The sequence below is a fragment of the Cherax quadricarinatus genome, chromosome 24 (genome assembly GCF_038502225.1).
Source record: "Cherax quadricarinatus isolate ZL_2023a chromosome 24, ASM3850222v1, whole genome shotgun sequence".
NCBI lineage: Eukaryota > Metazoa > Arthropoda > Malacostraca > Decapoda > Parastacidae > Cherax > Cherax quadricarinatus.
Genome location: NC_091315.1, coordinates 41,089,312 through 41,109,425, shown reverse-complemented (window position 1 = coordinate 41,109,425; position 20,114 = coordinate 41,089,312). Strand labels below are relative to the sequence as shown.

The following is a 20,114-nucleotide window of genomic DNA, read 5'->3' as shown; positions in this document are numbered from 1 at the left end:
TAGAGCATTTGTTCACAACAGAAAAGATTCAAGTTTGAATCCAGAGCAAGGTGAGACTTATTGGCAAATCTCCTGTTCATCTAGCAGTAATTAACCCTTTCAGGGTCCAGAGACCAAATTTCAAAGTGTGCACCAGGGTCCAAGAATTATCAAAAAAAAAAATTTATTTTTCTTATGAAATGGTAGAGAATCTTTTTCTGAAGGTAATAAAACAAAAAGTACAAAATTTGATGGAAAACTGAAGAAATTATGCTCTCGCGAATTTTGATGTGTCAGCGATATTTGCGCATTGGCAATTTTGCCGACTTTGACTCCCATTTTAGACCAATGACATTATTCCAGTCGACCAAATTCTTAGCTATTTTACTAGTACTACATTTGTTCTATCGATTGAGCACAAGAAATTGCCAAGTCAACTGATTCAACTACAAAACAAAGTGATTGGAAATTGGTAATTTGCCCAATTTAACGCAGAGTTCAAAATATTCCAATTTCAAAATAGGGTCCAGAATAAACAATGCAGGCATTCCTGGCACTAAACTAACATTTCCTCTGTTCATTAGTTATGTTTTGAGGCTTTACAAATGAATTTCATTTTTATTTTTTATTCACATAATGAATTTTTATTCAAACCATAAAAATAGAAGATTTACTATTATGCAATATTATAATAATTGTATAAATAATATCACCACATTTGTGAATGTATATTAGACCCACCAACTGCAGTGTATTAGACGTGAGAGGTCATTCGTTTACTCTTGAACATCGGCAAAAATTTAACCCTTTCAGGGTCGAGGGGCCCTCTCCTAAACTCGTTCTAAGGGTTGAAAATTTTTCGAAAAAAATAAAAAAATTTTTTTCTTGTGAAATGACAGTCTTTTCCCGATCATAATGACACCAAAAGTATGAAATTTGATGGAAAACTTACGGAAATATGCTCTCGCAAAGTTAGTGGTCTTGACGATGTTTACGCATTGGCGATTTCGCCCACTTTGAGACCTGTTTTCCACCAATTCCAATCTACCAGTCAACAAAAGTTGTAGCTATTTCGCTAGAACTCTGTTTGTTCTATCGAATGAGTACAAGAAACCACCCATTTACTGATTTCAACTATCCAATAAAGTGGTCAGAAATTGGCAATTTTGCCAATTTTACACAAATTTCAAAAGATGCCATTTTCAAAATAGGGTCCATAATAAACAAGACAGACATTCCTGGCACTAAAATAACATTTTCTCTGTTCATTAATTATGTCTCCAGGCCCCTCTTACATTTCTTTTGCTTTCCACTTTAAATTTTTATTCACAAAAAATAGAGGATTTACTGTTATGCAGACTACTGCATTAGTGCAGAAATGGTATAAATAATATCAGTGCACTTGTGAAAGAATATTAGACTTACCAGTTGATGTGTATTGGACGCGTGGCATGATTTGTTTACTTTTGAACACTGGCAAAAGTTGAACATTTCTGCTACTTTGCACTCAAGGTACTATAAAACAAGACCAAGAAAACGAGAATACAACCATAAATACCATATGAAAATACACTGCAAAGTCGCCGTTTTAAACGAAAAACATGGTCGAAGTTTTTTTTCTCATCATGCACTGTGTGCTGCAGGATTTTTTTTTATACTGTGCACACTGACCACACAGCCCCATTCTTTCATATGTAGGCCTACCAGCCTACATATGAAATGAGACCAAGAAATCCAATTTTTTTTTTTCAACAAGTCGGCCATCTCCCACTGAGGCAGGGTGACCCAAAAAGAAAGAAAATCCCCCAAAAGAAAATACTTTCATCATCATTCAACACTTTCACCTCACTCACACATAATCACTGTTTTTGCAGAGGTGCCCAGAACACAACAGTTTAGAAGCATATATGTATAAAGATATACAACATATCCCTCCAAACTGCTAATATCCCGAAACCCCTCCTTTAGAGTGCAGGCATTGTACTTCCCATTTCCAGGACTCAAGTCTGGCTATATAAAAATAACCGGTTTCCCTGAATCCCTTCACTAAATATTACCCTGCTCACATTCCGACAGATCGTCAGGTCCCAAATACCATTCGTCTCCATTCACTCCTATCGAACACGCTCATGCATGCCTGCTGGAAGTCCAAGCCCCTCGCCCACAAAACCTCCCTTACCCCTTCCTTCCAACCTTTTCGAGGACAACCCCTACCCCGCCTTCCTTCTCCTACAGATTTAAATGCTCTCCATGTCATTCTACTTTGATTCATTCTCTCTAAATGACCAAACCACCTCAACAACCCCTCTTCAGCCCTCTGACTAATACTTTTATTAACTCCACACCTTCTCCTAATTTCCACACTCCGAATTTTCTGCATATTATTTACACTGCACATTGCCCTTAGACAGGACATCTCCACTGCCTCCAACTGCCTCCTCGCTGCTGCATTCACAACCCAAGCTTCACACCCATATAAGAGTGTTGGTACTACTATACTTTCGTACATTCCCTTCTTTGCCTCCATAGATAACGTTTTTTGACTCCACATATACCTCAACGCACCACTCACCTTTTTTCCCTCATCAATTCTATGATTAACCTCATCCTTCATAAATCCATCCGCCGACACGTCAACTCCCAAGTATCTGAAAACATTCACTTCTTCCATACTCCTCCTCCCCAATTTGATATCCAATTTTTCTTTATTTAAATCATTTGATACCCTCATCACCTTACTCTTTTCTATGTTCACTTTCAACTTTCTACCTTTACACACACTCCCAAACTCATCCACTAACCTTTGCAATTTTTTTTTAGAATCTCCCATAAGCACAGTATCATCAGCAAAAAGTAGCTGTGTCAATTCCCATTTTGTATTTGATTCCCCATAATTTAATCCCACCCCTCTCCTGAACACTCTAGCATTTACTTCTTTTACAACCTCATCTATAAATATATTAAACAACCATGGTAACATTACACATCCCAGTCTAAGACCTACTTTTACCGGGAAGTAGTCTCCCTCTCTTCTACATACCCTAACCTGAGCCTCACTTTCCTCATAAAAACTCTTTACATCATTTAGTAACTTACCACCTATTCCATATACTTGCAACATCTGCCACATTGCTCCCCTATCCACTATCCCCTATCCACATCTATAAAAAACATACAAAAAAAAAACACCTCAAAGTCACTGTTTTAAACGAAAATTACAGTCTCGGTTTTTTCTCTCATTATGCACTGTGTGCTGCAGGATTTGCTTTATGTGGTGCACACATACCACATAGATGTATTCTCTCATATCTAGGCCCAGATTTACCGCTCACAGCTTATCAGAATGAGCTGAGCTCATGGCATAGATCTACGGTTTGGACCCTCAACTCAAAGCCGTAGAACTACGGCACGGACCCTGAAAGGGTTAAATACCTAAGAATAGTCAACTTATGTGTTACATCCTATGTTAGAGAACCACAAGACCTGAACAAAATTAAGTCACACATGTTGACTTTCTTAGGGTATCTTCAGTTATTTACCCTGCTGGGTTCACAATCTGAATAAAGTTTTCTTTAGTTGATCTCAAGTTTCCACACCACATCCTTCTTTTCAACCAATCATTCTTTGTATTCATCCTATATGTTATTCACATTCATTTGTTTTTAGTTCTTCAATGAGCATTACTACTAGCTTTTATTTTGTATGTGGCTAACCTTGAACTTTCCATTTACATTCATGGAAGGCATTTGGACTTGATTCAAGGAATTGGATCACAGGTCCAATTCCTTATATCAAGAGCCCCTCATAAGCATCAAGGAATCTTCCTTGAGGGGTTGAACTTTCAAGCTTTTGATTTTTCTCTTGCATGTATGAAAGCACCACCATTATTTTCTTGCCACCCAGCACTGTCCTGTGATCAGAGATTCTTCAGATGACTCTTGAGCATTCACATATCACACATACATATTGTGCTTTGATTCCATAAGCACATTATTTATTATTATTATATTCATAGGGAAGTGCTAAACCCATAAGGGTCATACAGTGCCCAAGGAATGGAAGGTAATCAGGTTTGATCTAAGGAAGGAGAGGTTAGTTAAGATTCTTTGGAGAAAGAGCTCTTAACCAGCATTTCCACAGCCTTCTTGAAAGAATAAGCTTATAATTATTTCCAACAAGTTGAAGCAATATATGTAAATATTTGAGTTTGGGAATGTGTGTAAAGGTAGAAAGTTGAAAGTGAACATAGAAAAGAGTAAGGTGATGAGGGTATCAAATGATTTAGATAAAGAAAAATTGGATATCAAATTGGGGAGGAGGAGTATGGAAGAAGTGAAAGTTTTCAGATACTTGGGAGTTGACGTGTCGGCGGATGGATTTATGAAGGATGAGGTTAATCATAGAATTGATGAGGGAATAAAGGTAAGTGGTGCATTGAGGTATATGTGGAGTCAAAAAACGTTATCTATGGAGGCAAAGAAGGGAATGTATGAAAGTATAGTAGTACCAACACTCTTATATGAGTGTGAAGCTTGGGTGGTAAATGCAGCAGCGAGGAGACGATTGGAGGCAGTGGAGATGTCCTGTTTAAGGGCAATGTGTGGTGTAAATATTATGCAGAAAATTTGAAGTGTAGAAATTAGGAAAAGGTGTGGAGTTAATAAAAGTATTAGTCAGAGGGCAGAAGAGGGGTTTTTGAGGTGGTTTGGTCATTTAGAGAGAATGGATCAAAGTAGAATGACATGGAAAGCATATAAATCTATAGGGGAAGGAAGGCGGGGTAGGGGTCGTCCTCGAAAGGGTTGGAGAGAGGGGGTAAAGGAGGTTTTGTGGGTGAGGGGCTTGGACTTCAAGCAAGCGTGCGTGAGCGTGTTAGATAGGAGTGAATGGAGACGAATGGTACTTGGGACCTGACAATCTGTTGGAGTGTGAGCAGGGTAATATTTAGTGAAGGGATTCAGGGAAACCAGTTATTTTCATATAGTCGGACTTGAGTCCTGGAAATGGGAAGTACAGTGCCTGCACTTTAAAGGAGGGGTTTGGGATATTGGCAGTTTGGAGGGATATGTTGTGTATCTTTATATGTGTATGCTTCTAAACTGTTGTATTCTGAGCACCTCTGCAAAAACAGTGATAATGTGTGAGTGTGGTGAAAGTGTTGAATGATGATGAGAGTATTTTCTTTTTGGGGATTTTCTTTCTTTTTTGGGTCACCCTGCCTCGGTGGGAGACGGCCGACTTGTTAAAAAAAAAAAAAATTGTTACTTAATGTGTATTGTACAAATAATGTTATTCCTTTTGTCAAATACCTGTAGCATAATTATTATATTCAAAACTAAGCACTAAACCCACAAGGGTCATACAGCACTGACATGTAGCATAATTTGAAAACCATAATAGGCCATAATAGGTCCTCAAGCTTGATCATTACGGTATAAGAGGCCATGCACTTGCATTCAAGTCATACCTTTCTAGTAGAAAGCAATACATATCTTGTCAAGGACGCAACCTCCTCAACAAGACCCTTGGACACTAGTGTACCACAGGGAAACATTCTTGGCTCCCTCCTTTTCCTTTTATACATCAGCGATCTTCCAAGCATATCACAACGACTTATGCCTTTTCTCTTTGCTAACAACATGACTTTTGTCATCTCTCACCAAAATCTAGCCTCACTCATCACTATTGTTAAAGAAGAGCTCACAAAAATAGCAACCTGGATTACTGTCAGTAAACTTACACTTAATGTAGATAAAACCTTTTTGCATTATGTTTGGGAGTAGAGCAAGTGAGGTCCAACTAAACATTATGAGGGAAAATTCCTGGGTCAGCACCTTGACAGCAACCTGAAATTCAACACCCATATCCAACACATAAAAAGATTCTTTAAAACAGTTGGCATCCTCTCAAAGATATGTTACTATGTATCACAAACAGCACTGCTTACACTATACTATTCACTGATCTACCCCTACCTCACCTATGCTATTTGTGCCTGGGGTTCCACAACAACAAATCACCTAAAACCAGTAATAACACAACAGAAAGCTGCAGTGCGAATGATCACACAATCCCCTGCTAGACAGCACACATCCCCCACTTTTCAAAGACCTAAATGTACTCACTATACAAAGCATTCACTCATACTATTGTGCAACCTACATTTACAAAACAATCAATTCTAACATAAATCCTGACCTGAAGTGCTTCATTGACAGTTGCAATAGGACTCATAGACACAACACTAGGTAGGCACAAAAACCTCTGTGACATTCCCCATGTCAGGCTAAATCTTTTCAAATACTACTCAATGTACATAAAAGGGCCCAGAAATCTCCAGAACCACTGGCTCAGCTAGCATTTTTTAAAACTACAGTTAAAAACACCTTATCTCCCTAACCTATCCCAGCCCATCATAAATACATATGTAAAAAACTTTACAGTGGACCCTCAACCAATGGCTTTAGTCTGTTCCAGAGAACTAGCCTTTAGTCAAATTAATTTTCCCCATAAGAAATAATGGAAATATAATTAATCCATTTCAGACAGCCAAAAGTATTAACAAAAATTATTTTTTTTGAAGATTAAATATAAATATACATACAGAAAACAATGACATAAATATAAGCACTAATAAAATGGATAAATGAATATTTAACATCACTTACCTTTATTGATTTATCTTTATTGACTTGACTTGTATGATAGACACGTAGGACGCAAGAGGAAGGCAAGTTTTTTATGCTTCAATATGACGCTAATATCATCTCTGCGGCTTATTTATCTAATCACAATTCATCTAATATGACATTATAAACGATATTAATAACATAGAAACATGATATATACTCTAGAATGAATAAAATATGTCATAATGTATGAGAGGAGTAAATGGTGTAAGTGTTATTGTTGGGTTTAAGGGCTGCCACTGAGAGAAGCCATGTTGGAGGTGGAGGCTTCTGCCACCAACACTTATCACACTTAAACAATTTTTTTTTTTTTTTTTAACAAGTCGGCCGTCTCCCACCGAGGCAGGGTGACCCAAAAAGAAATAAAATCCCAAAAAAGAAAATACTTTCATCATCATTCTACACTTTCACCTCACTCGCACATAATCACTGTTTTTGCAGAGGTGCCCAGAATACAACAGTTTAGAATTACAGTGGACCCCTGCCTTACGATATTAATCTGTTCCTGAGAGCTCATCGTAAGGCAAATTAATTTTCCCCATAAGAAATAATGGAAATCATTAATCCATTCCTGACACCCCAAAGTATGAAAAATTTTTTTTTTTACCACATGAAATATTAATTTTAATACACACAAACTGAAGAAGACATGCACAATTACTACTCTACTAAGAATAGAATACATGACACTTACCTTTATTGTAGATCTGGTGATGATTGATGGGAGGAGACTTGAGGTATCAAGTCCTTTTCCAGGGTTACTTCCCTTCTTCTTTTAATGCCACTAGGACCAGCTTGAGAGTCACTGGACCTCTGTCGCACAATAAATCTGTCCATAGAGCTCTGTACCTCCCGCTCCTTTAAGACTTTCCTAAAATGGGCCATAACATTGTCATTGTAATAGTCACCAGCACGGCTTGCAGTAGCTGTGTCAGGGTGATTTTCATCAGCAAAGGTTTGCAGTTCAACCCACTTTGCACACATTTCCTTAATCTTTGAAGTAGGCAACTTCCTCAATTTCTCTCTCCCCTCCTCTGAAGCAGTTTCCTCAGGTGTGGCCTCTTGCTGTTGAAGATGATCTTGCAGCTCTTCAGTGGTTAGTTCTTCATTGTCCTCCTCCACCAACTCTTCCACATCCTCCCCACTAACCTCCAACCCCAAGGACTTTCCCAATGCCACAATGGATTCCACAACTGGTATATGCTTCTCAGGGTTAGCCTCAAACCCTTCAAAATCCTTTTCTTCTATACATTGTGGCCACAGTTTCTTCCAAGCAGAGTTCAAGGTCCTCTTAGTCACTCCCTCCCAAGCCTTACCTATAAGGTTTACACAACTGAGGATGCTAACGTGATGTTTCCAAAACTCTCTTAGAGTCAATCGAGTGTCTGAGGTCACTTCAAAGCACTTTTGAAACATAGCTTTTTTGTAGATTTTTTTGAAGTTTGAAATGACCTGCTGGTCCATGGGCTGCAGGAGAGGAGTGGTATTAGGAGGCAAAAACTTGACCTTAATGAAGCTCATGTCCCTAGAAAGTTGGTCTGCCAAGTCTGAAGGATGACCGGGAGCATTGTCTAATACCAGGAGGCACTTAAGGTCCAATTTCTTTTCCATTAGGTAATTTTTCAGAGTGGGGGCAAATGCATGGTGTAACCAGTCATAGAAAAAGTCCCTAGTGACCCATGCCTTACTGTTTGCCCTCCACAGCACGTACAAATTAGCCTTGACGACATTGTTTTGCCTGAATGCTCTGGGAGTTTCAGAGTGATACACCAATAAAGGCTTCACTTTGCAATCACCACTAGCATTAGCACACATCAGAAGAGTAAGCCTGCCTTTCATAGGCTTATGTCCTGGGAGTGCCTTTTCCTCCTGAGTAATGTAGGTCCTGCTTGGCATTTTCTTCCAAAACAGGCCTGTTTCATCGCAATTAAACACTTGTTCAGGTTGCAATTCTTCACTGTCTATGTACTCCTTGAATTCCTTCACATATTTTTTTTGGTCCGAACTGGCAGCCTCACCATGCCTTCTCACACTGTGTATGCCACTACGATTCTTAAATCTCTCAAACCAACCTTTGCTGGCCTTAAATTCACTCACATCACCACTAGTTGCAGGCATTGTTCTAATGAGAATGGAGCGAATCTTCTCATGTAGTGGAAGGAAGGCGGGCTAACTTTGGAGGGAGGGGGTAAAGGAGGTTTTGTGTGCGAGGGGCTAGCAGGCATTTTCACATATGATCGCTTGAGAGATGCTATCTCCTGCTATCTGTTTTTCATTTATCCACACCAATAACAGTCTCGCAACATCTTCTATCACTTGTGATCTCTGTTTCAAAAACAAACTTGCACCTTTTGCAAGAACAGCTTCCTTGATTGCCATTTTGTTGGCCAAGATAGTAGCGATGGTCGATTGGGGTTTGGTATACAGCCTGGCCAGCTCCAAGACACGCACTCCACTTTCATACTTAGCTATTATCTCTTTCTTCATTTCCATAGTAATTTTCACCCTTTTTACCACAGGGTTGGCACTAGAAGCTTTCTTGGGGCGCATGGTGACTTATTTTGCAGTTACAAGCACTAAAAACACTGTGATAATGTGAAATGTACCGAATGTATGCTTAGATGCGACTGCACTGGCTGGCTTGTAAACACTGGCATGCACGGGGCAGCTGAGGCCACGTGGAACGTGTCCCGGACAAATCACGTGAGGCGAGGCAAAATTTTTGCGTTCAAATGCTTCATATGGCGGATTTAACGTAACCCAATGCATTCGTAAGGCAGGGGTCCACTGTATATACGTATAAAAATACACAATATATCCCTCCAAACTGCCAATATCCCAAACCCCTCCTTTAGAGTGCAGGCATTGTACTTACCATTAATTTATAAATAATTAAGTAAGTTTATTCAGGTATACACAAATACAGTTACATACATTATCATATATAGCAGCATATGTGTAAAGTATCTAGGATAACCCAAAAAAGTCAGAGTGACTTATGTATTTCCATTGGGGTCCTTTCATATTTACACGTAATATACATGTACAGTGGTCCCTCAATTATCATCCTTAATCCGTTCCTGGAAGTGGGACTATTATCGAAATAGATGATTTTCAAATCAATTTTCCCCATAAGAAATAATGTAAATACAATTAATCCGTTCCTGACACCCAGAAGTATTAAAATATAAAAAATTTTTACATGAAATATAAATGTAGTACATAAACAATACAATGGGACATGATGAATAAAACATTAACAGCATAACACTTACCTTTATTGGCGATTCTTCTTAATGTATGGAAGACTGGAGGAGGAGAGAGATTGAATTACTGTTTGGAAGGGGAATCCCCTTCCATCAATACCTCAGCTACCAAGTGCTTTTCTGGGGTTACTTCTCTTCTTTGTTTCTTAATGCCACTAGGACCAGCTTGAGAGTCACTGAGTCCTGTCTCACAAAAAAACTGTCCAGAGAGCTCTGTTTCTGGAGTCTCTTTAAAACTTCCCTAAAACGGGCCAAGACTCTGTCACTGTACAGGTTGCCAATATGGTTTGCAACATCCTTCTCAGGGTGATGTTTCTCCATAAATCTTTCCATCCTCCCCCACATTTCAAAAATCTCCTTAATTTCTGAAGAAGGCACCTTCTTCCATCTCTCTTCCTCCTCCTCCTCTGCAGCAAGATTCTGAGCTGCAATCTGTTGCTCTTCCTGCTGAAGCTCTTGCAGCTCCTCAGTGGTTAGCTCTTCGTTGTGGTCCTCCACCAACTCTTCCACATCCTCCAAACTCGCATCCAACCCCATGGAACTCCCCAGTGCCACAATAGAGTTCACAACTGACATAGGGTCATCAGGGGCCGCTTCAAACCCTTCAGAATCCCTCCTGTGGACACAGTCTGGCCACAAGTTTCTGGTAGTCACTCCCTCCCAAGCCTTACCTATAAGGCTTATGCAATGGAGAATACTGAAATGTTCTTTCCAAAAATCGCTTAGGGTCAAGTGAGTGTCTGAGGTCACATTAAAGCACCTTTCAAACATTGCTTTGCTGTAGAGTTTTTTAAAGTTTGAAATGACCTGCTGGTCTATGGGCTGGAGGAGAGGAGTGGTATTCAGGGGCAAGAACTTTACTGTGATGAACCCAAACTCCTTCAGAATTAGGTCATCCAAGTTTGGAGGATGAGCAGGTGCATTGTCCATTACTAGGAGGCACTTAGAGATCCAATTTCTTTTCCAGGAGGTAATTCTTCACACTAGGGCCAAACACTTTATTGAACCACTCGACGAAAATTTCCCTCATGACCCATGCCTTATTATTAGATCTCCAAAACACACACAATTTACTCTTCATAACATTGTTTTTCTTGAACACACTGGGATTTTCAGAATGGTACACTAGTAACGGCTTCACTTTGAAATCCCCACTAGCATTAGCACAGCATGAGTGTCAGCCTGTCTTTCATAGGCTTGTGTCCTGGCAGTGCCTTTTCTTCCTGAGTAATGTAGGTCCTCTTTGGCATTTTCTTCCAAAAGAGGCCTGTTTCGTCACAATTGAACACTTGTTCAGGTTTCAGTCCTTCACTGTTTATGTACTCCTTGAATTCCTGCACATATTTTTCAGCTGCTTTTTGGTCCGAACTGGCAGCCTCACCATGCCTTATCACACTGTGTATGCCAGTACGCTTCTTAAATCTCTCAAACCAGCCTTTGCTGGCCTTAAATTCACTCACCTCACCACTAGTTGCAGGCAATTTCTTTACCAAATCGTCATGCAACTGCCTAGCCTTTTAAAAAAAAATTGACATCATAAGACTATCTCCTGCTAATTGTTTCTCGTTTATCCACACCAATAATAACTTCTCAACATCTTCGAGTACTGGTGATCTCATTTTTGTCAGCATATTTACCCCCTTTGCAACAACAGCTTCTTTGATTTCCTTTTTCTTGGCTATGATGGAAGATATGGTTGTACGGGATTTGTTATACATCCTGGCCAGTTCGCCCACACGTATGCCACTTTCATATTGTTCAGTGATGTTTTTCTTAAATTCAGTCGTATTTCTCACCTTCTTTACCAAAGGCTTGGCACTAGGAGCTTTCTTTGGAATGGAATATTACGAAATATTTCGTATGAACACGTGAGGAGACCGTCGCTCACTGGTAAACAATGGCACACTGGCTGGGAAGGGAGGCCGAGGTGCTCAGAGCCATGAGTACGCATCCAGGACGAAAGACGATTAGCAAGTTAACGGACCATTTGCGAGCCAATGTTTAGACGAAATAACGTGACTATTTCCGAAATGGACGACTTTCAGGCCGGACAATTATTGAGGGACCACTGTATTTACTTTTGTGTTTACACTTTTATATTTACACTTACCTCGCAGGAGGTGTTAATTAGTTAGTTTGATGGAGGAGATGCTGGCAGAGGTTTAGGGTAGTGGAAGATAGCAGGCCGGCATATGTTCAGCGGATATACACACATCCAACAACATTGGAGAGTTACTTTCATGTCATTTTTCTATCACTTACTCACTTAACTTACTTGCTACACTGTTAATTCTACACTTTATCGCTGGCTGGCACTATAGCCTTTATTGATACCTGCTGCTTTAGTATCGTACATATTGTAGAATCACTGAATCACTGCAGAAGGCACATTGTCCCCTCTCTCTTCCTCCTCCACTTTGGTACTTTGCTACAAGTTTTTTCTTGAATTTTTTGTTTTTTTCCTTCTTTATCACAGGGCTGGCACTAGAAACTTTCTTTGGGCCCATGGTGGCTTATTTAGCAGTTACAAGCACTAAAAACAATGGCATAATACAAAATATATCACATGTATGCATGGAATCAACCACAACGGCTTGTAAACAGTGGGACACTGGCTATACATGGAGTCTTGGAGTGGCTGGACTCACTCAGGACGAAAGCCTTTAGAAGAGTCTTTCGGCATTGGTAGAGCCAATATTTTGACGCCAAAGAGAGCCGTTAGTTGATTTTGGCGTTAGACGATGCCGCCGTTAGTTGAGGGGTCCACTGTACATTCATTTGCTCAATATCATGAATATAGGTAAAACTTTATAGTCAATATGTACTTACTCTCAATATCTGTATTCACTTCAAATGTTAATCACTCCATTGTGTCCACCTAAGGTTAATACATAATCAAAATTGTAATTCTTCCCTACAAAACTTATTAAAGCCATATAGCATAATCTAATAGAATACATACATCCTCTCCTCACTTAACAACGGAGTTCCATTCCTAGTACCGCATCGATGAATGAATTCATCGCTAAAAGAGGAGCATACTATAATGGTAGTGGGTGTATGTCAACCATCTTTGATATTGCTTTAATGTCACCTTTGCACCATTTATAACATTGTTAATATATATTTAAATGTTTATACAGTAGTGTACTGTATATATATTGTAATAAACAGAATAGAGGAAATCAGCTCTTATATACATTATTTAGGTATGCATACAGGTCAGAGAGCCCGTCGTAAGTCTGAGTCATCAGTAAACGAGTATGTCGTTAAGTGAGGAGAGGCTGTATTCAGTTCTCTTGTATTCATTGTAACTCGCACAATGACCATGTGTACTGTTATTGCCTTATTAATTTTAAGTTAGTTTTAAGTTTGCCCAAAATGCTTTGCATATAAAGGGGCTTTTGGCATGTACACCCAAGTACAGTGGTACCCTGAGTTTCGTACAGCTCCCAACTCAGTTATATAAGTGCATTATTTTAAGTGCTTTTGTAAGTGTAGCTTTGGTGATCTGAAACGGACTAATCTAATTTACATTATTCCTTATAGGAACAAATTCGTTTGATAACGGCACTCGAACAGCCTTCTGGAATGAATTATGGCTGAAACCCTGGGTACCACTGTACAGTATTATATTCCTTTGTACAAACATGTATCATGCTAAACTAAAATATTATTATTAATCTTCTTTCTTTCAACACACTGGCCATATCCCACTGAGGCGAGGTGGCCCAAAAGGAAAAACGAAAGCTTCTCCTTTTACATTTAGTAATATATACAGGAGAAGGGGTTACTAGCCCCTTGCTCCCGGCATTTTAGTCACTTCTTACAACACACATGGCTTACGGAGGAAGAATTCTGTTCCACTTCCCTATGGAGATAAGAGGAAATAAAGAAGAACAAGAACTAGAAAGAAAATAGCAGAAAACCCAGAGGGGTGTGTGTATATATATGCTTGTACATGTATGTGTAGTGTGACCTAAGTGTAAGTGGAAGTAGCAAGACGTACCTGATTATTATTATAATCAAAGGGGAAGCGCTAAACCCGGAGGATTATACAGCGCCTGGGGGGGGGATGTGGAAGGCATTCAGGCTTAATTTGGGGAACTGGAGCACAGATCCAATTCCCTAAATCAAGAGCCCCTCACCAACATCAAGGAACCTTCCTTGAGGGGAAGACGTACCTGAAATCTTGCATGTTCATGAGACAGAAAAAAGGACACCAGCAATCCTACCATCATGTAAAACAATTACAGGCTTTTGTTTTACACTCACTTGGCAGGATGGTAGTACCTTCCTGGGCGGTTGCTGTCTACCAACCTACTACCTATGATTATTATTAATATTATTGATTATTCATTGCTCTCAGGGTAGAAGATGCACCAGATTTTTATTCACACTGAATGATCACATTTTTGCATGCCTCTCTTTTGTGGCACATTTTTTCTTAGCATTACAGTACTTGTTTAAGTGCTAGATCGGACAAGACTGCTGAATTATGTTAAAAGCAAAAAAACTGAAAGCAGATGCTTGTTGAATTATTATGCCATATTCATATCTTGCAAATATAATAATCAAAATGTACAATGCCTTTTTCTCTGCCATTTTATTCAGGGTATACTTTCATCAAGTGCATTTTCACAAGATCTCCCTGAAGGTCTCTTGCACTCACCTCCCTCCTGGGTATTCGAGGAGTATCCATTACTGTTATCCTTGGTTGAAGACTGTGCAGGCCATCCCTCTGGCACAAATGCCTACACTCATGCCCTACCCACGAGGAGAAAGGCAGCAGCTGCTCTTCACACGCAGTTATTGACTGTACTGCAGAAAGGAGGAAAGCCCAGCTGATGCTTCAACTCTGACAACTAGTACATGTATACTAGAGTTATTTTCATTAATATAAATTTATTTCTGATTTTGAACAAATGTTATTTATTTATTCTAATTAATATGTAAGAGAAATCTTGCTTCAGAGGAGTGTTGATATATACATGTATATTTTTTTTTCAACATGTCGGTCATCTCCCACCGAGGCAGGATGACCCAAAAAGAAAGAAAATCCCCAAAAAAGAAAATACTTTCATCATTCAACACTTTCACCTCACTCATACATAATCACTGTCTTTGCAGAGGCACTCAGATATGGCAGTTCAGAAGTCCCTCGAAACTGCCAATATCCCAAACCCCTCCTTTAATGTGCATACATTGTACTTCCCATTTCCAGGACTCAAGTCCGGCTAACCGGTTTCCCTGAATCCCTTCACAAAATATTACCCTGCTCACACTCCAACAGCTCGTCAGGTCCCAAAAACCATTCGTCTCCATTCACTCCTATCTAACACACTCACGCACACTTGCTTGAAGTCCAAGCCCCTCGCCCACAAAGCCACCTTTACCTCCTCCCTCCAACCTTTTTGAGGACGACCCCTACCCCGCATTCCTTCCCCTACAGATTTATATGCTCTCTAAGTCGTTCTACTTTGATCCATTCTCTCTAAATGACCAAACCACCTCAACAACCCCTCTTCAGCCCTCTGACTAATACTTTTAGTAACTCCACACCTAATTTCCACACTCCAAATTCTCTGCATAATATTTAGACCACATATTGCCCTTAGACAGGACATCTCCACTGCCTTCATCCACCTCCTTGCTGCAGCATTTGCAACTCAAGCTTCACACCCACATAAGAGTGTTGGCACCACTGTACTTTGCCTTCATGGATAACATTTTTTTATCTCCACAGATACCTCAGTGCACCGCTCACCATTTTTCCGTCATCAAGTCTGTGGTTAACCTCATCCTTCAAAAACCCATCCACTGACAAGTCAACTCCCAAATATCTGAAAACATTCACTTCTTCCATACTCCCTCTCTCCAATGTGATATACAGTTTTTCTTTATCTAAATTGTTTGATACCCTCATCACCTTTTATCTATGTTCACTTTCAACTTTCTACCTTTACACACCCTCCCAAACTCGTCCACTAACCTTTGCAGCTTTTCTTTTAAAATCTTCCATAAGCACAGTGTCATCAGCAAAAAGTAACCACGTCAATTCCCATTTTGTATTTGATTCCCCATAGTTGAATCCCACCCCTCTCGCCTGCACCCTAGCATATACTTCTTTTACAATTAAATCTATAAATATGTTAAACAACCATAGTGACATTACACATCCCTGTCCAAGACCTACTTTTACTGGATAGTAATCTCTCTTTCCTGACCTGAGCCTATCCTCATAAAAACTCTTTACAGCATTTATTAAATTACTACTAATTCCATACACTTGCAACATCTGCCACATTGCACCCCTATCCACCCTATCATATGCCTTTTCTGAATCCATAAATGCAATAAAAACTTCCCTACCTTGGTCTAAATATTGTTCACTTATATGCTTCAATGTAAACACTTGGTCTCACATCCCTTACCCATTCTAAAGCCTCCTTGTTCATCTGCAATCCTGCTCTGTCTTTCCTCTAATTCTTTCAGTAATAACTCTTACCATACACTTTACCAGGTTTACTCAGTAAACTTATTCCCCTGTAATTTTTACATTCTCCTTTGTCCCCCTTCCTTTTGTATAAAGGACATACACACTCCACCAATACCTAGGTACCTTCCCCTCTTTCATACATTTATTGAACAAAAGTACCAACCACTCCAAAACTATATCCCCACTTGCTTTTAATATTTCTGTCACGATCCCATCAGTTCCAGCTGCTTTACCCCCTTTCAGTCTACCCAGTGCCATCCAGCTTTTCACTCCTAAAAGATATTGGACCTTCCTGACCAATGCACGAAATTACTGCCTCTCTCTCTTCATCGACATTTAAGCTCCTCAAAATATTCCCACCATCTTCCCAATACCTCCAGGTCCCCATCTACTCACTCCCCTATTCTGTTTTTTAACTCAAATCCATTTGTTCCCTAGGCTTTTTTAACCTATTTATCTCACTCCAAATTTTGTTCTTATTTTCACCCACTCTATCATTTGCTCTCCTTTTGTACTCCCTTACTACTCTCTTCACTTCTCTTTTACTCTCCATATACTCCACCCTTCTTATATCACTTCTTTGTAAAAACTTATTAGCAACCTTTTTCTCTTTTATCTCACCCTTTACCTCATCATTCCACCAATCACTCCTCATATGCTTTTTAAAAGTTGTAAAACGAACCACACCTTGCCAAAAAGCTTTCTCCATTGCCATTTTCTTTTTTTAACATTGAATAGAGACTTGGTGCATTATCTTGAATCGTCATCTGAATTAAAGGAATTCTTTTCTGGCTGCAGTCTTCAATCCATAACGTTAAAAGACGTTCCAAATTATCCACTTCAGAACTACGAACATTAACAATCATTCTTGACATACAGATGCTGTAGCCATTCCACGTCTTTTATTTATTTTTTTTTTCAACAAGTCGGCCATCTCCCACCGAGGCAGGGTGACCCAAAAAAAGAAAGAAAATCCCCAAAAAGAAAATGCTTTCATCATCATTCAACACTTTCACCACACTCACACATTATCACTGTTTTTGCAGAGGTGCTCAGAATACAACAGTTTAGAAGCATATACGTATAAAGATACACAACATATCCCTCCAAACTGCCAATATCCCAAGCCCTCCTTTAAAGTGCAGGCATTGTACTTCCCATTTCCAGGACTCAAGTCCGACTATATGAAATTAACCGGTTTCCCTGAATCCTTTCACTAAATATTACCCTGCTCACACTCCAACAGATCGTCAGGTCCCAAGTACCACTTGTCTCCATTCACTCCTATCTAACACGCTCATGCACGCTTGCTGGAAGTCCAAGCCCCTCGCCCACAAAACCTCCTTTACCCCCTCTCTCCAACCCTTTCGAGGACGACCCCTACCTCGCCTTCCTTCCCCTATAGATTTATATGCTTTCCATGTCATTCTACTGTGTCATTCTTTTAATTTTATCTTTATTCCTAATGTGCGCACATACCGATGCTTCATTCATTTTCTTGTCACCTGGTATTTTAGCATATGATGCATCATCTTCATGTTTTATAAATTCTAGTTTTTCATCTAATGTTAACTATTTACATCTTCTAGTACACTCAGTATCATTTCATTTCCTCTTTCCACTCATATTTGCATATAAAAGGGGTACCAGTACTTTATATAATGAAGAATTTTTTTATATATGTATGTACTGTATAAGACTTCACTACTCAGAGTCTGGAGTGATACTGATGTTTGCATCATACTAGCCTGGTACATAGCAGCAGTCCAGTATCGGTGTCTAATACAGTTAAATAAAATTTATATTATTAAATTTATGAACTGGATTATATCAAAACCTGTGCTATGCAAGGTATTGCTGTAATGTATATGTTTAAAAGTGTGTAAAATTCACATTACACTGTAGCAGTTTTTATTTATTAAGTGTTTTATGATCATAACATTTTAGAGTGTTAAGAAATTGACTTGACCTATTTACATGTCTACACAATAAAATTATTTATGAATTATGAGTAACTGCAATATCTTGCATAAAATATTGAAAAATGTGCTACTGGTTAATAATAAGTTGAACAGTTTTGTGGATATTTGTATGACAGTGTCCATAAAATGAAAGTTTGAAGACTTTATCCTACTATTATATTTATGGTAAAGTTCTAAAGCCTTAGGGATCATATGCTATAGGAATGAGAGGCAATCAGGGTTGATCCAAGGAAGGGAAGGACAGCTCCAATTCATTTAATCAAGAGCCCTTTAATCCCTGAGGTGACATTAAACTACAGTAAAAAAAAATGCAATATAATATGTACAGAACATTCTTGACCTGTTATTCATTTTGTTTTTTAATCATTGTTTGAAACCATGCAAACAATGCTGAACTTGCCTTCCCATCAGTTGGATTGTTTGATTGCTATAGTTTTTTCCCTGTTGCTCTAATATGATCAGTTCTTCACTCTAGTCATTGACATAGTTACTTATTTTTGCAATAGCTATATGCAATGCCAGTTGAGATTGTAGCTATGTGTAATAACAAGTGAGCCTCAATATGTCAACACACAAATGGGATTTGTAGTATATTTCAGTGGTGGATTAACCCTTCCACTGTCCAGACTCTGAAAATTAATATTGCTCCTAGTGTCCACTTGAAAAAAAAAAAAAAATCTTTTGAAATGGTAGAGAATCTTTTTCTCAAGGTAATGACACCAAAATTATGAAATGTGATGAAATTACTCAGGCTCAGAGTTAGCAACACCACAAGTTTATGCATTGGCAATGTTGCTGACTTTGAGTCCTCTTGTAAGTCAATTCCATTGCTCCATTTGACTAGATTTTTTAGCTATTTCACTAGTATGCCTTCTGTTCTACTTATTGAGCACAAGAAACTGCCCATTTAACTATTACAACTACCCCATGAAGTGCACAGAAGTTGGTAATATGACCAATTTTATGGTTAAAATATTACCAATTTAAAAATAGAGTGCAACATTAACAAGGTAAACATTACTGGCACTAAAACATTTCCTCTATTCAATTCATCATGTTCCCAGGACCTCTTCAAGGGGGGCTCCTTGGCGTGGTGAAGAGGCTCTTGGTCTGAGGAATTAGACCTGTCGGTCTCCTTCCTCAGACTGAACCTAATTACCTCCCAATCCCCCGTTCCCTATCCCATCCTCCCCTTTTTCCTTTCCTCCTCCTCCTCCCCACCCCTTCCTTTTTTTTTTTTTTTTTTTCCCACAGGCACTCTAGTTCCTAGGTAGGGGAAAGGGTACCGGGGTCCATCCCATTCCGTTGAGGTTCTTGGCGGTGGCGTAGTTTGCCGTGGAATCTGGATTGCCTGGGGATGTCCCGATCCCTCTACAGTATCCCGGAGAGTGGCTTTGGGTGTCTCTCGGGCGACGGGTGTATCTCTGGAAGCCACCTTTCGGATTCCGGGGGTGGTGGCCGAAGGAGGTATGCTTTGTGGCAGATTTCCGGCCGCCCTCTCTTTTGTCCACAGAGGTAGCTCGGCAGATGTGAGGTTGCTATCCCGGATTGCTGGTTTACTGGCATGATGGGTAGGGTATGGCACGGGTTCCATGCTGCATCTGCACTACTTGCGGTGCTGAGGTCCTCTTGGGCGCGGAGGGAGATTTCTGGCCCTTTCATTCCTCCTAGGAACTATCCCTCCCCGGTCCTCCCTTTT

General features: G+C 39.5%; 1 protein-coding gene across 2 annotated transcripts in view; it reads left to right on the top strand.

Moving 5' to 3' along the window:
• The window catches only part of LOC128690975 (divergent protein kinase domain 2A), a 39,029-nt gene extending 19,868 nt beyond the window's left edge, over positions 1–19,161 (top strand). For both annotated transcript variants that reach the window (XM_053779794.2, XM_053779793.2), the window contains exon 5: positions 14,549–19,161. In XM_053779794.2, the coding sequence (XP_053635769.1) occupies positions 14,549–14,782 (234 nt within the window). In that variant the 3' untranslated portion in view covers positions 14,783–19,161. The remainder of the gene's footprint in view (positions 1–14,548) is intronic.
• The last annotated feature ends 953 nt before the right edge of the window (positions 19,162–20,114 follow it).